The 17,188-nt window shown below is 51.2% G+C and overlaps 1 protein-coding gene and 1 long non-coding RNA gene across 2 annotated transcripts in view; one reads left to right on the forward strand and one right to left on the reverse strand.

Moving 5' to 3' along the window:
- Window positions 1-6,016: 6,016 nt before the first annotated feature.
- Window positions 6,017-12,992, reverse strand: LOC115658349. Its single transcript, XR_004002243.1, has 3 exons — window positions 12,909-12,992; window positions 6,174-6,180; window positions 6,017-6,026 (listed from the first exon to the last, which is right to left on the reverse strand). It is a non-coding gene; the product is annotated as an uncharacterized LOC115658349 (long non-coding RNA).
- A 3,825-nt stretch (window positions 12,993-16,817) lies between these two features.
- CACNG3 (calcium voltage-gated channel auxiliary subunit gamma 3) overlaps window positions 16,818-17,188 on the forward strand; it is a 71,185-nt gene continuing 70,814 nt past the window's right edge. Inside the window, exon 1 of the mRNA XM_030579020.1 lies at window positions 16,818-17,100. Within this exon, the coding sequence (XP_030434880.1) occupies window positions 16,890-17,100 (211 nt within the window). The 5' untranslated portion in view covers window positions 16,818-16,889. The remainder of the gene's footprint in view (window positions 17,101-17,188) is intronic.

Raw genomic sequence — 17,188 nt, forward strand, 5'->3', positions numbered from 1 at the left:
TGCAGCCCAGGTCAGAGACCCACCCCCCTCGCTGGGTTTCGGAGCCCAGGCTCCAGCCCGAGTGGGAGCGGCTATGCGGCTGTGCTTAGCCTTGCAGCCCAAGCCCCAGCCAATGGGCCTGGGCTCTGAGACTCGGTGCCACGGGTTTTCCTCTGCAGTGTGGACATGCCCGTAGATAGGGAGACATTCAGCCTGGCTGACTAGATGCAATGCTGGCCTCCAGCTGGCTCAGCCTGGGCCTGGCGTATGACATTAGCCTACAGGAACCTCGGCCTGTGCGTGCAAAGGGACTGATTCATGCACATACCAGCAAAGCAGAGACCCCCTCCCCCGCAGCCTGTCTCTCCCACCCCCTGTTCAGAGAAGTGTCATATGGCTACTTGGGATCTTTGTGGTCCGGCAGGAGTGAAGCAAACGCTCCGTCTCCTGCTCAGCTCTGTTAAGCTGCAGCTGAGGGAAAGCCCACTAGTGACGGGGCCTCTCTGGGTCTCTAGCAGCTGGTCCTGCACTCTCCACCTGTGCTCACTGGTGCCAGCAGCACTGGTCCTTCTTCCTGCAAACACCTGACTCAAGGGCCATCCCAAGCGAGCGGCCGGGGGACAGACTCTTGAGAGGGCAGTGTTCGCTGAAGCCACAGGGCCGGCTTTGCTTGTGTGGCCTGTGAGCAGAACGGCAGAGTCTGCTGTCCCCGGCATCGGCTCACACAGCTCCAACTCAGGACTGAGCATGTGTGCTGGTTCCATTGTCGTCGTCCTGCTCGGCTCCACGTCCCATTGCTGGCTTAATTAAACAATCAGCTAGGAGAAGGGTTTGGTTTATACTGGCCTCTCGGGCATTGTGGAGTGCCAAGTGCCTCCCACTCCCAGACACCTGTAATCACAGCCCCATAAAATACACCCCAGAGCCTCCTGACTGTTAGAGAAAAGCCTGGTAGTAAAATGACATTGTATCTCATTGTTTTAAAAACCCAGGAGGTAGAGGTATTGATATGACCGTGAGACCTAGACCCCTCTCAAATCCGATCCAGACCCCATTGTACCTGATGCTGCACAGACACAGAGTCAGAGACAATCCTTGCCCCAAACAGCTTGCAGTGTAACCAGCGAAAGCATGGAAGAACTGAAGGAGTATTATTTACAGGTGGGGTATGAGGCACCACAAGAATCTTTCCCAAGGTCACCCAAGGAGTCTGTGGGAGAGCCAGGGCCTGAACCCAGATCTCAGCCCAGTGTCTGAAGCACAAGGCCAGCTTTCCTTTCTGTCCCCAGGAGCTTGGACAGCTGTACATCACCCCCTAGCACGGGCTGTAGCATGCCTGCATCAGTTAAGGCTGTAACCTCTTTGAGTGAATTTCCCTTCAGTGCATACGACAGCTGTTTCAGTACAATTCCCTTCCCCTAATGATGCATGTGCCCATGAAGCCTCCAGGGAGCTGTTCCCCAAACAAACAGGAACAAGGAGGGGCAGGGGCTGGGGCTGGGTTTTATTTTGCACTTGTAGAACAAGAGGCAATGAAAGGAAAGTGGCAGCGCAGCTCTGCTTCCCAGCAATGCCCAGACTGCTGCTGAGCTGCTTTTCAAACCTTTACCTAGCTGTATCCATAAATGCTCCTTCTGCACATGTATGGCTGCAAGCAGGAATCAGCATGCAACAGAACCAGGAGGGATACAAGAGGCAGTGAAATTCAATCTCTGCAGCAGGCTGCTGATGCACCACTTCAACCCTAGGTCAGCCCTCTGAGCAGCGGGGATACCTGCACCCATCCTCTCTGGGCTAAATTAGGACTCAAGGTATGTGTTGACTGTCAGCAGGCCCTCCGCACAGGGATGAATTTCAGTCCCTCAGAATATGCACCTAAGCCAACCAATAATCACTTTGGATACCTGCCGCAAGGCCTCTCGTCCCCCCTCAATGGGAGAGAAGTTAGAAAAGTTTGGAAAGGCTGCACTTGAGTTCCTCCTTTCTTCACATGCTGTCTTCATTTGATACAAATTATTCACAGTGAGCATGCCCATATTTCATGCATTTATTACACCATGTGCCTCTGGCTGGGCATACATCTTCTCTTGGGATATGACTTTTTCCACATCTTGTGTAGGCTGCAATTTTTTCCTCTTAGCCTGAGAGTTTTCTCTCCTTGCCTCAGGGGTTTTATTAGAGTAACTTTTAACATTCAACTGTCTTTTTACAGTTTCTAAACTAGTTTCAAGCTTTTCAAGTATGTTAACTTTCTCTTGGTTTTGCTGTTTCACCAGTTCAGACTGCTTTGCTATTTGAATAGCTGTGGCTAGGGTTAAATCACTCTTCAGTTGTAGCTCTTCTGAAAGGTTTTCATCTGTTAGCCCACTAACCAACCTATCTCTGATATTTCCATGTTTTGCATTCCCAAAATCAGTTTTCAGCCAATGTATCCAGAGCTCTTATAAAACATTCAACATTTCCTCCCCGGTTCTTGAATTCATAGATTCTAGGACTGGAAGGGACCTCTAGAGGTCATCGAGTCCAGTCCCCTGCCCTCATGGCAGGACCAAATACTGTCTAGACCGTCCCTGATAGACATTTATCTAAACTACTCTTAAATATCTCCAGAGATGGAGATTCCACAACCTCCCGAGGCAATTCATTCCAGTGTTTAACTACCCTGACAGTTAGGAACTTTTTCCTAATGTCCAACCTAAATCTCCCTTGCTGCAGTTTAAGTCCATTGCTTCTTGTTCTATCATTAGAGGCTAAGGTGAACAAGTTTTCTCCTTCCTCCTGATGACACCGTTTTAGATACCTGAAAACTGCTATCATGTCCCCTCTCAGTCTTCTCTTTTCCAAACTAAATAAACCCAATTCTTTCAGCCTTCCTTCATAGGTCATGTTCTCATGACCTTTAATCATTCTTGTTGCTCTTCTCCGGACCCTCTCCACATCTTTCTCCACATCTTTCTTGAAATGCGGTGCCCAGAACTGGACACAATACTCTAGTTGAGGCCTAAACAGCTCAGAGTAGACAGAAGAATGACTTCTCGTGTCTTGTTTACAACATACCTGTTAATGCATCCCAGTGCATTTCTCTAGTGGAAACATGCTCTTTCATAAACCACATTTCTCAGGGGTATAAGATATGCATCAAACATAGCCAGAACTCTTTGGCAGTAATCTTTGTGACTACCTTCAGTGAAGTCACAGGCTTTAAAGATATTTTCTGCTTGTTTGCCCCTAGCATAAATTAAAGATGATGCCAGCATATCTCCAGTTTCCTTGTGAATCTTTCTTGAAATGCAAAATCGTATTTCCAATCTGTCCATTCTGAAGGTTTGTCAAAGCTGAAGTTCTCTGGAGCATTGCGGGGTATCATCAACATACCACCCTTCAACTTTTGTTGCTTTGTTCCTTCTATCTACAACCCTTGTTGCTGTTTTCCTTCTCTTTCTGTTCTTAACCCACTCCTGACACCACGTCATGTGCCTCGGTACCAGATGGAGCATGGCTACCGTGCTTGCTTATACACATCAGATGTGTTCATCATAAGATCCTCTAATGCTCTGCCAGGTATGACTGAGGTTCATTTAAATGGGGAATTTTACACATGGGGCCACCTAGTGGCTGAACAGTATAATACAGAGTAGCATTCTGTGCACTTGTTAAGAACCTTCCTTTGTCAAAAGTTTAGTCTCATTGTGTTTTCCAGCAGCTCTCACTTAAGAGTGTAAGTGACCAATCCTTTAAGAGCTCTCAGACCACCAGTTACATCTTGCCATTGGATGAGTCTCCAGGTTGTTCTTCATGGCTTAACTTCTCCTGAAACAAGCCCTTGGGAGGGGTCGATGCTGGTGACCCCTCTTCCTTCCATGGCTGGTTGTTGCTTTGTGATCATCAACTTGCTGAATCAGAGCTAATCAGAGACATCTGTTTCCCTAGCTTTGTTACTGAGCGTATATTATACCCACTGATTATTGCTAGACAGTATTCAGCAATATGGATCCTGCATCTGATTGCTTTCTCTCTATTCTCAACTCTTGAACAGAGTTGCCTGAAAGATGTTTATTGTGCTTGGCACTGACTTACAAATTGTCATCAGTGTATTAAGTTTTGCAACAATGAAGTTCTGTGAGTGTGATAACTGAGAACATTTCCTCCTTCAGTCAGGAATTACGTATCAGCTTATGGCGAGATGGCCACTACAACCTTGGATGACCTCTAAGATTTTGTTACTTCTCCTGTGACTATAAAACTGGTGAAGCATAAGGGGAGGAATGTAGTTTGAGGACAATTCTTGTGCAGTTTAAACCACAACAAAAGCACATCTTAGCTGCAATTCTTGGCCATGTCTCCAGAAGATGCAGCATAGAGGAAGAAGGGCAAAGATAGTTTGAATCCATCTTTGTCCCCTCAGGGTTCTGGGCTACCCCAGGGCCAGTGTAGCCTCTGGCATAAAATTAGAGCAACTGAGGCTTGCTCTATTTTACAGCCTGACTGCAGAACCCCTCACAGTACACCATGCCAGGACTCTATACCCTGCCCATTGTTTGTGAAAATAGCAACTTCCAGCCCACTGGAAAATACTTCTTAGCTTTAGTCATTTCAGCTTCTGCAAATGAAATGTTTGGTTTTGTGACACTTTTCTTAATTATGGAAATGAATGACAAAGCCATTGTGACAAATGACTTAGCTTTTGAATAGTGAAGTTAATTAATTCTGAAGTTCGATCCTCCATCAGAGTCACCCCAAAACTTTATTAAGGAGTCTGCATACATAGTGTAATGTAGTGAGCTATGGAATCAAAGTTCCTGCAGCCTGACAGGTAAAATTCTCCCCAACTCTGAGCTGACTGAAATGAGGAGTATGAAGGATTGGCGCGCATGCTGCATTTTCCTCTTGAGCCATCACACCATCCATCACAGACGTCAGGAAGAACACAGCCTCATTAATGTTTGAAAGAGTGACCAGAAGCAGTTTTGCTTTAGTCTCTGACCTTCAGGAGCCATCTCCCCAAGGCCATCTTTCATGCATTTAATTTGCATTACAATCCTGTTTGCCTCATTATTCTTTATCCACTCCTTCATCAAAGTATTTAAATCAAATCAATTAAAATGTGGCTGGTTGGAGCAGCATCAAACCTTTTATGGTGGCTCAGGCTGCTCCAGCTGGGCTCAGGCCATGAAATTTTCCTTAAACTGCCATTATGTGTTCCTTCATTGCTCCTGTGGCACCTTTGCCATATAAAAACCTCTTCATGATCTCTCCTCCTCTCACCTGAGGCAGGATGGTCTCGTGGATAAGGCACAGGACTGAGAGTCTAGGTCCTGCTCACAGCTCTACCCCTTTGCGACCCTGGGTGAGCCGTTGCCTTGGTGTTCCCATCTGTAAAATGGGATCAATATCTATCTTGTTGGCCTGCTGTGAGGCTGAAGTCACTGCTGCTCAAGCAGGAGGCAGGATAGAAGGAGAGAAACAGGAATTCTGTCACTGTTCTGAGCATTACTAACATGTAGCAACAGTGATTAGTTCCCCGTGAGCCTGACCCAAAGTGCAGGAAAGTCAGTGGAAAGATGCCCATTGCCTTCAGTGGGCTGCAGTTCGGGGTCCTTCATCCTAGCGTGGGGAGGCTATCTTCTATCTCACCATTATACGGCACAGCTTTGGTCCCCAGGCTGTGGCAGGAAATATTTGGATGTCCAGAAAGGTGACTGAACTCAGCAGCAGGTCCATGAAGGCACAAAGCAGCGCTGTCCCTACAGTCGAGTCTCATAGCATCATTTACCACTTAAATAATGACTGGCGTTTTCAGTGCACCCACAAACAATGAAGGCCCCTCCCCAAGCCCTTGGAGGTGGGTAGGAATCATCACCACCTATCACAGATGCAAAGTGATTTCCCAAGGGCTCAGTTCCTAGTTCCTGTCCCCCGTGCTCAACCCTCTAGAGGCCAGAGCAGTGAAATTAAGAAATGAGGGCCAGGGAAGGTTAGACAGCAATGTCCCATAGTTTCGTTATTGGCTTGCACAGTTCCTGGTATCTGAGTCTCCCTTCCATCAACTGAATCAAAGAGTTATTGAAATTAAAGCAGGGGGGAATGATTACACTGGTCTACAATTTTTGAGAAGTCAGTCTGCTTCAGAGATAAAATGTGATGTTTATTATGTATTTTGATGTGCTGAATTCAAATATGACAATTAAAACAACTGATTGGCTACTGTTTCTAAGATATTTAAGTTATTACATTTTATGTCTATGTATATTGTGTAGATAGTAGAGTTTTAATCATAAATTGTAAACTTAGGTCTTTTCATGTGTTGATGGTTGCTTTACATGGTAATATTTCACCTGTCCTGTTTATGTAACACTTTAAAAATCAGCAAAAGGGTTATATAAATAAAATTGATTATGAAACAAAAGGCAAAAAACTCTTATGTACATAGTTTAGTCCTATTCAGTGTCTGCTCGGTGTTTCTTGGCTTGTCTCTTGTATTCATTAAATGGAGCATCTCTTGTCACTGTCCAGCAATAGTTTGCAAGCATTGATGGGCTCCATTTGCCCTGATAGCCTGCCAGGAGATTCCACTGCTGTAGTCTGGAGCCCAACAGCTCTGCCTTACTCTTGGGTAGTTCCAAATCCCTGACAAGGTCATTCAGTTCACCTTGTATTATGAGGTGTGGTTCAGAGGAGGAGGATGGGAGAAAATGTGGGTCCTGTGACATTGATGGTTCAGGACCAGAAGTTTCATCCTCTTCCTCTTCCGACTCAAGTGAGAATGATTCTGGTGCATCAGGAACTGGCAGGCCTTCTCCGTGGGGTACTGGGCGTATAGCTGATGGAATGTTTGGATAATGCACAGTCCACTTTTACTTCTTTGACACACCTTTCCCAACTGGAGGCACCACGCAGAAGTAACAATTGCTGGTATGATCTGTTGGCTCTCTCCAAATCATTGGCACTGCAAAAGGCATAGATTTCCTTTTCCTGTTCAACCACTGGTGAAGATTTGTTGCACAAGTGTTGCAGCATATGTGTGGGGCCCACCTCTTGTCCTGATCTCCAATTTTGCAGCCAAAATAAAGGTGATAGGCTTTCTTAACCATAGTGGTTATACTGTGCTTTTGTGATGCAAAAGTCACTTCACCACAAACATAGCAGAAGTTATCTGCACTGTTCACACAAGTACGAGGCATCTCTGCTCACTTTGGCTAAACAGAAATGTGTCCCTTTGCAAAATCAAACACTGACAAAATAAGAGAGCACGACACTGTATGATTTCTAGAGCTGATATAGGGCAATTTGTTCAGCAGAGTAATGTAAGCTTTGTTATGATTGCATCATCCATGACTTCTAGGAATAACATGATGCAATTCATATCATGTATGACGCAATACCAGCTTCAGATTGCATCATTCATTGTTTTGCCTAAAAAGCAAGTACTGTCCAAACCCAGTCATAGATTTATTCATAGATCCAGTCAAAGATGTATTTTAGTCATTTCTGGTTTAAATTGAGATCCCTTCCCTTTATAACTCACTTATCCTCTGCCATTCCCAAGTCAAGGGTCGTATATACTGACCCAATAGCATATCTTGAAAACTAGAGCCAATCAACAATTTTAAGCATCATTTTCGTTCTCAGTGACCCAGAATTAGTAAAGTTGGACTACATTTATTTCAGAAGCATTTTGGCTGTAGAGCAGTGTTATCAGTTAAACCAGCTCCTGGTGACTGCAGGATTATTCCTTAGTGTGTTCTCTATTGCTTTGTCAGGTTTAAACGCAATAGGCTTTCACCACTGGATTTGTGATGCCACAACCTAGTAGATCTCACTATTAGGAAGTTACTGTCAGCCAGGAACGTATCTTCTTGTTCAGATTGTAAGCTCTGGGGGCAAGTACTGCCTCTTTGTTATATGTGTGTGTACAGTGCCTGGCCAGCAATGGGTCCTACTCCGTGACCGAAGCTGCTTGCTCCTACTACAGTAGAAATAATAACTAATAACAATAATTAATGGGTGGCCGTGGAGCACTCTCAAAATGGGATTTTAAGTGCCAGGTGGTAGTTCTTTTATTGAGCCAAATTTTCCACCATGGGCTCCTAAATAGAAGCCCCTCATTCTCCATTTGGGCTCTTAGGCATCACAAATAGATGTTTGGGCACTGAAATGCCAAATTTGAGCATGAAGATTGGACAAAAATGGGACCTGGGCATTTAACGTCTTTAAATACAAGCCTTAGCCCCAGGACAGCACTGGTCAGCAAACCAGGAAAGAGCTCGGAGAAGAGGACAGCGTACCTGATTATCAGAGGAGCTGCCAGGGACTGAGGTAAGAATCAAAAATCAGAATGAAACAACAAAAAGTAGTAGCCAGAAGAAAGATGATTCCCAGGTGAATGAGGCAGACTGGGGAAAGAGGGTGAAGAATTACACAAAGTACTTAGGAGTGAATTTCAGATCTACAGTCAGAGAATAGAAAAGAAAGACACAGCTCATAATAAGACTAGTGAAATTGCAGTAGGGGAGTGAAAACATGGGGCAATGGAAAAGAGCTCTAAGATTTAATGGGTAAGAAGGGTTTGTGGAGAGGAAATACCAAGTATGTTGTTGTGAAGTCTGCTGCTTTGGCTGAACTTTCTGTCAAATATGACTGAAGAATGATTTAAAATGGTTTGAGTAAAGAATCAAGTATATTAAGCTTTGGTATAGTAAAGGAGGAAGAAGTAAAAACTAGATCTTTTAGGCTTAACAGGAAACAGCCCTAAAACAAACCAGAGTGCTGGGAAGAATCACTGCAGCTGAGAATCCTGCATGGCAGGTGATTAGAGGACTGGATAGGGCTGTTCCAGCTCTAACTGTAAGGACAATCTGCATGTCAAGTATATTGCAGTCTTCTCTTCTCTCTCTGCATGAAGTGCTGATCTCCACATTATACCGCTATGCTGCAGGGCTGGTAACACTGCTTGTTAGTGATGTTGCCTGACTCTTCCCATTATAAGACCCTGTTTTCAGTTGTCTATAACGATGCCAATTGGGCTGAACGTTTCCAAGCTAGCTGTTTGCATCAGGTTGAATTGGTTTGGAATGTGTCAGCCAAAAACAGTTCAGTCATTTCTGAGAATGAGGCTAATGAGGGGGGGGAAATACATTGTTTTGCTATTTAAAAAAAAATCTGGTTACACTCTTTTTTTTAATAAAAGAAGTTCTAACACTCTCATGCTTTGGAGCAGGGGCTTGAAATTTGGTAGGTGGTGGCCTTTGTGTCTGGGATGTGCTTTTAGCTGCTGTTGTGAAAATCCACCAAAATTTGGTCATGTTATAAGTCTTTGAAAATCTGTTTGCACATGCTCAGTTAACAACCTTTTGCATCTGAAGGCTCCAAAGATTCCATAGGCAGTGAGCATGCTCCTCCCCCTCGCCGCTCCTGGTGCTCAGCACACTGTGCGTGCTCCGGCTCAGGAGTACAGGAGCAATTTAAACTGCACTTTCCCTGTAATTGTGCTCTGGGCCAGGCACCTGAAATGACAGCAAAGAGCCTGAGCATCCTGTGGAGGAGAGAGCTGCCTGCCTGCAGCAGGGACAAGAGACAGGCCGGGGCGAAAGGCAAGGAGTCGACTGGAGCATGGTGAGACTGGGACTAGGAGTTCGGGAGGACTGGCATGAGGCAAGAGCAGAGGTTGGGAGTGGATGGGCATGGAGACTGGGATTGCGGGCTGGGGAAAGGAGGGGACTGGGTCTGGGAGCTGATGAAAGTAATTGGAAGAACTAAGAGCTAGTTGGTGGGGGCTGGCAGAACACTGAGATGGGATGAAGAGCAGGCGGGAGAGGGGGAAACCAGGACCTGCTGGACAAGAAGACTGGGACCCAATGGAGGAAAAGGTGGGTGCTCTGAAAAATCAGGTCCTGTGGACCTCGTATTGGGCATCCCAAATTAGCAGACACTTTTGACCTTCATCTCTCTGTGCATCAGCTTCCCAGCTGTAAACTAGGGCTACCACCTCCTCCTCTCCTTACAGAGGGGCTGGGAAGATGAATCAACTAATATTTGTGAAGCGCTCAGATATAACAGTGATGAGCCCACTAGGAAATTAATAATTCTGTCTTCAGAGCAGGGGTTCAGTGTTGTGCAGTATATAAGGCCTAGGGCCATACACTGAACAATGAGGATAAAACAAAATAATGACTATCTGCCCCCTGCATACCATCCATCCTGTGCACTCAGATATAACAGAGTTAGGCAGTGGTCCTCTGGCAAAAGTAGTGTATGATCATGTAATTAAAGACTACCATATTGCATATGCACAAGGGGCCACATTACGGTTGCACCGGCAGCCTTAATTCTGGTATTTCCTAACTATTATGTGCTTGATTTTGCAACCTTAATAATATACTTTTAACATTGTTTTGTGTGTGTAACAATTACACACACTTTTACACACAGATGCATGTGTGTATAATAACCACTGTGTATATTGTATTGGAAGCAGACTTTACCTGGTAAATCATTGGTTTCCTTATCTCATACACACAGCCTTTAAACAGCTATTCTTTTACTGCTGGATATGCTAAATGTTGGTTTTTAAAGGTTGTATGAGTCATAATCTCATCCAACCAGCAGCACAGAAACTTTGGCGATATCTGAGCAGCAGACAGAGAGTTTTGTAACTAGGGGCAAGTGACCAATCAGAAGCAGTATGATCTGAAAGGCATTTCTCAGTCTAATTTCCATGTATGGGAACTTTGGCTTTGGTTCTGGGCTGTGGTGCCACTTTAGGGAGGCGTTAAGAAGCTGTAACACTAATAGGACATTGTTGATTAGCCATTGATAGATGCGCTCTCTGACCTGAGTGTGTAGGAAAAATCCCCAGATGGAATGGCCTTGGGGATAGGGCACTAAATTGGCACTCAGGAGAGCTGGGTTCTGCCACAGACTGTGTGACCTTGGGTAAGTCACTTCCTCAACGTGTGCCTCACTCCTCTTTTCTTCTTGCTAGTTTAATCCAGCATCTGAAACCTCAGGGAAGCATCTTCTCAGAACTGGTGGTGGTGATGTTAGAAGCCAGTTAGAAAATTAGCTTTAGAGTGAGGGGAAAATGCAAAAGGAGCAGCAACAGAAAGCCGGTCTTTCCAGCAGCAACAGGAAAATGCCCCATTATATGGAACTGGACAATCCCAGATAGGGGTCCTATGAAGAAGACAGGAATTGTCAGACTGGATTAGACCCAAGGTCCATCTGTTCCAAGGTCTTGTCTTATGCAGTGTCCAGCACCAGCTCTTCAGAGCAAGGAGCAAGAATAGTGCATTAGGCAGGCAGAGGTGGGATAATCTGCTCTCCACATTAGGTCCCCTTCTAAACCCTAATATGCAGACCCCTTTCTAACATTAAAATTCTTCACACACACATTTCCCTGCCTCCCATGGAGACATTCTGGCACTAATCACCACCTCCTGCCTGCGGGATGCAGAGAAAGAAGAACCTGTCTCCTGCTCTGTGAGCCGCATGCTCTACTGCTACAGCAGAATGCGGAGGAGCAGGCAACCTTCCACCTTCCCACAGCACCAATAAGCTGACCAGTTGAAACCTGTAAAAGGAGAGGAAGTGGCAAGCTGCTCCAGATTGCTCAAGGTGAGTGGGTGTGGGAATCACGGAGTGGAAGGAGGATCCAAAGGAAGGCAGTTGGCCTGGTTTGAGATTCTTCATGAGACCTGGAGTGAGGAGGTTTCATGGGGTGGTTCTTTTCCCCTGAGACCAAAGGGAGGGGGAGTTGTCTTCTCAGCCCATAGTCAGGAGGTGGAATGGCCAATCTGCAGGGCAAGCACAGCAGCTACTGCTGTTGGAAGCAGTCAGGACAGATGCATGTAACAATCAGCTAGGGTTGCGGCTGAGAGTCCCACACACCTGGCAAATTGGATCTTTTGATTCCCCATTAGGACTTTCCAAGAACTTCTCCTTCCTTTGAAGAACGTTTAAAGAACCTCCCTGTGAAAACTAGTTCCAAGCAAAGAGGCCTGGGAGATTAAGGAGCTACTTCTCCTGCTGAGATGGAGAATCAATACAGCAGCACAAAGGTGAGTGTTCCGGACTGAGAGGCGGTTGTTCTAAAACACAAGCAAGAACTTCTTCTTTGGTGAAGAGCAATTTAGGATCTCTGGGGAAGTTACTGGTAGGTTCACGGGTGATAGTCTGTGTCAATGCGAGGACAGGAAGAATCTTGTTCAAAGTGCTACACGAGTGGGAATTGACTGGTTAGTATCTTATGCAGCATAAAAGAGGATTTGGCTTCTTGTCAGCTTTATTTAAAATTGTAACCAGTGAATTAGAATCTACATTGGAGGAGCGGGTACAGCAGCATTTGGACAGAGAGAGACAGCTGCCAAGTCCCAAAGATAATAGGACTCTGCAAAATTTATAAGGTCAGACCACTCAAACTGCCAGTGGCTTGGGAATAGCTACAGGTGATGCTGGGGTCCAGATGAGATGGGGTCAATCTCCAGTTAAGGTTTTTCTATTTGAAGCACATGTATGATACGGGAGCATTAATTACACTTGGTCACATGCCATCTGTCCTGTGAGGATCTCAGTGCATTTTACAGACCATTAGCTTAGTTTCACAAGAGCCTGGCTGTATCTAGTCTAGTTGAGCATGTGTCATGCCCCACTACTGCAGTGTGTAGGTGACCCATGGAATAGGATGTTTTATACCCACTTTACAGATGAGGACATTGGGGCACAAAGAGATTAAGGGCCTGTTTCTGAGGTGTGCTGTGAACCCATCCTCACACGGGAAGGCGGCGGACTGGGGGCTGGGAATGGAATCCCATCTCTGTGTATCTATGGCACCTACACCTGTACATAGGATTGAAGATTTTGATTGGTAAACATAAATAAATGTCAATGTTACCATCCAGACACAAACTGACAAAAATATTTCAATTGATGACTGAAATTTACAGCTAGGCAAACTAAAGAAAGATGCTGCTTGAGAAATGATGAGTTTGATTTAAGTCTCTTTACTTTGTATAGTTTGATGATTTGAGTTTTAACAGTTACAAAGCTTTAGCTTTTTGAATCTCAGCATATTCTGTCATTAAATAATTCTGACCCCTCCCCAAATTTCCTTCAACTGTTAAATTTTACATCTATAAACATAATTTAAAAACTTAAACCCATAATTGTGCAGCCATGAAAATGTAAAGTGTTAGAAATCTTTAAAAAATACTTCAAAATCAATCACTATTATCCCTTGAACTTGTAAAATACTAAAAACCCAAGTTGTACCAAGCCTACCTCTAGATTAAGGAATAGTATGCATACCCACAGAAGCAGCGGTTGGGGGGTTTATTCCATGGTTGCTGTGCCCACATGTAGGGGGGAATGGCACAGCCTCAGTGTCCAGCATTCTGGGTGCCACCCTGCATCTGGCCATGACTTTCACCACTGTCCAGCATATCCAGCTGCCCATTGCAAAGTCCTGCAGGGGCCTGGGCTGGCAGTGGGCTGTGTTCAATCCTCAGGGTGCTGGGAGGGGGTAGCTTGGGTTGGGGTGCAGGCTCTGTGCACGCTGGCTGAGCCTCATTTCAAGGTGCAGTGCCCCTGGGTTGGAGGGTGAGTGTCTGCCCCTGACTTGCAGGGTACCTGCCCCTCCTTCACAGCCTGGTCCAGGGCAGAGCCCGTGCTAGGCAGAAGCAGACCAAGCAATTACTTAGGGCCCGGAGCAGCTCCAAGGGTCCCCCTATTCACTTTTTATTCTGTGGGGGGTGCCCCCCAACTATTCCTGCCGAGCCCCAGGGAGCCTAGACCCCAGGCCTGGCACACTCAATAGAGCCCGGGGGAGAGGGTCACAGGGCTGCTGGAGGCCCTTACTCTGCTCCCTGGGGCAGCAGCCCAGGCTCTGTGGCCAGTGCTCAATCCTGGAGCGGCTACTACGGGGGCTTCAGCGGGGGGGAGGAGAGCCCTCTTCTCTTCTCACTGAGGGGCTGCCCCCCCCGTGGGCAGGGGGGCAGAGCGGGGATGGGCAGGGGGGAGGGGAGGGGCAGGGTGAGGGGCAGAGTGGGGATGGGCAGGGGGTGGGATAGGGGAGGAGTGGCAGGGGGTGGGGCGTGGTGAGGAGCAGGTTAGTGGGGGGCAGAGTGGGGATGGGCAGGCGGTGGGGTGGAGTAGGGGAGGGGCGGCGATGGGCAGGGCGTTGAGCAGGGCAGTGGGGGGCAGAGCAGTGATGGGGAGGGGCGGGAGGCAGGGCCAAGGGGGGCAGAGTGGGGATGGGCAGGGGCTGGGGTAGGGGAGGGGCAGAGCGGGAATGGGTAGGAGGTGGGGAGGGGGAAGGGCAGGAGGCAGGGAGGGGCGAGAAGCAGGGCAGTGGGAGGCAGAGCGGGGCGGACGGGGGGCGGGGCGGGGCAGGGGAGAGCGGGGACCGTGCACCGGCTCGGCTCGGCTCGGCTCGGCTCGCAGGAGGCTCGTGCTGAGTTTGGAGCCAAGTGACCATCGGCGGGCGGGGCTGCCGGAGGGGGGGCGTTACACGGGGAGAGCCGCCCACGGGCGCTGCCCCGGGCTAGGGCAGCGCACGAGCTCCAGCAGCGGAAGCTGCCGTGGGGCGGGGGCGGGGCGTGTCGCCCCCGCAGCCAGGCACGAGTGGGTGGCGTCTCGTGAGACGTGCGTGCGTGTGAGACTGGGGGGGTGAGCGGAGCGGGGGCTCGCGCCTTGAGCGTGCTGCCCGGAGCCCCCCGGGGCCCGCAGTGTCAGTGCGGGGCTGGGCAATGGGAGCAGCAGCCGGGCCCCGCTCTGGCCCTTAGGGGAGCTGCCCGGAGCCCCCCGGGGCCCGCAGTGTCAGTGCGGGGCTGGGCAATGGGAGCAGCAGCCGGGCCCCGCTCTGGCCCTTAGGGGAGCTGCCCGCACCCGGGGCTCGCAGTGTCAGTGCGGGGCTGGGCAATGGGAGCAGCAGCCGGGCCCCGCTCTGGCCCTTAGGGGAGCTGCCCGGAGCCCCCCGGGGCTCGCAGTGTCAGTGCGGGGCTGGGCAATGGGAGCAGCAGCCGGGCCCCGCTCTGGCCCTTAGGGGAGCTGCCCGCACCCGGGGCTCGCAGTGTCAGTGCGGGGCTGGGCAATGGGAGCAGCACCGGGCCCCGCTCTGGCCCTTAGGGGAGCTGCCCGCACCCGGGGCTCGCAGTGTCAGTGCGGGGCTGGGCAATGGGAGCAGCAGCCGGGCCCCGCTCTGGCCCTTAGGGGAGCTGCCCGGAGCCCCCCGGGGCCCGCAGTGTCAGTGCGGGGCTGGGCAATGGGAGCAGCAGCCGGGCCCCGCTCTGGCCCTTAGGGGAGCTGCCCGCACCCGGGGCTCATCCTCCCCGACCGCTTGGCTCCAGCTTCTGCAGCGTGAAAACTTGACTGGCCCCTTGGCGGGGCCAGGAGCCTGGCGGAGGCCGTCAGAGGAGCGGGGAGCGGCGGACGGGGCGGGGATGGGGCGCCCCTAGTCTCGGGGGGGGGGGCACGTGGTTTTCTCCCCAGAACTCCCGGCACGATCCCCGCGGGGCTGAGGGGAAGGCTGAGCCTGCAGTTGTCCCTCGAGGGGTGGGGAGGGGTCGGGAGCGGTCCGGTCCCTCCAGCACCCCGGGGAGGGACCCTGTGCAAGGGGGGTCCGGTCCCTCCAGCACCCCGGGGAGGGGACCCTGTGCAGGGGGGGTCCGGTCCCTCCAGCACCCCGGGGAGGGGACCCTGTGCAAGGGGGGTCCGGTCCCTCCAGCACCCCGGGGAGGGGACCCTGTGCAAGGGGGGTCCGGTCCCTCCAGCACCCCGGGGAGGGGACCCTGTGCAAGGGGGGTCCGGTCCCTCCAGCACCCCGGGGAGGGGACCCTGTGCAGGGGGGGTCCGGTCCCTCCAGCATCCCGGGGGTGAGGACCCTGTGCAGGGAGCGGTCCTGTCCCTCCAGCACCCCGGGGGTGAGGACCCTGTGCAGGGAGCGGTCCGGTCCCTCCAGCACCCCGGGGGTGAGGACCCTGTGCAAGGGGGGTCCGGTCCCTCCAGCACCCGGGGAGGGACCCTGTGCAGGGGGGCCGGTCCCTCCAGCACCCGCGGAGGGGGACCCTGTGCGGGGAGCCGGTCCCTCCAGCACCCGGGGAGGGGGACCCTGTGCAGGGAGCGGTCCTGTCCCTCCAGCACCCCGCGGGGGAGGACCCTGTGCAGGGGGGTCCGGTCCCTCCAGCACCTCGTGGGGGGGACCCTGTGCAGGGAGCGGTCCGGTCCCTCCAGCACCCCGGGGGTGAGGACCCTGTGCAAGGGGGGTCCGGTCCCTCCAGCACCTCGGGGGGGACCCTGTGCAGGGGGGCCGGTCCCTCCAGCACCTCGGGGGGGACCCTGTGCAAGGGGGGTCCGGTCCCTCCAGCACCTCGGGGGGGGACCCTGTGCAAGGGGGATCCGGTCCCTCCAGCACCTCGGGGGGCGGGACCCAGTGCAGGGAGCAGTCCTGTCCCTCCAGCACCCCGGGGGGCCCTGCGCCTTTTCTCTGCCGCTGTTGTCCGCCCCCCGCGCTGGCTGTGGGTGGGACCGGGGCCAGCTCCGGAGGGGCTGGGAGCGGGTCCATTTCAGAGCGGTGCCTCGTTTCCCAGCCCCCCGAGAGGAGCTATTTTTGCAGTTAGCCCTCCCACCCCCGCCACACGCACCCCCCAATCTCCACCTCTCCTGCTGCCTGTGCCGTGATCGCGCCAGTGCTGCCGCGCCGCGCCGCGGGGAGGGGAGGGGACAGGCGAGCGGCTCCCGGGCGCCGGGCCGGGGACAGCGATGCGCGCCCGGAGCCCGGCTGCAGCTCGCCAGGCCTGCCCCTCGCTTCCCCTTGGGCAGCGGCCGCCTTCGTGCGGAGCCGGGCAGCCCCTGGCTCCCGCGGCGCTGGCCTGAGCCGCCCCGTCCCCTCGCCCGCGGCCGGCGGACGATGAAGCAGCATGAGGATGTGTGACCGCGGCGTCCAGATGCTGATCACCACCGTGGGCGCCTTCGCAGCCTTCAGCCTGATGACCATCGCGGTGGGCACGGACTACTGGCTGTACTCGCGCGGCGTGTGCAGGACCAAAGCCACGAGTGACAACGAGACCAGCCGGAAGAACGAGGAGGTGATGACCCACTCGGGCTTGTGGAGAACGTGCTGCCTGGAAGGTATTTCCCCAGCCCGGCCAGGCGGAGCTTTCGGGGCTGTCTGGCTGCAGGGGGCTGAGGGGCTCGGCTCAGCCCCGCTTTGGGGGGA

Source organism: Gopherus evgoodei, chromosome 10 (assembly GCF_007399415.2).
Source record: "Gopherus evgoodei ecotype Sinaloan lineage chromosome 10, rGopEvg1_v1.p, whole genome shotgun sequence".
Taxonomy (NCBI): Eukaryota; Metazoa; Chordata; order Testudines; family Testudinidae; genus Gopherus; species Gopherus evgoodei.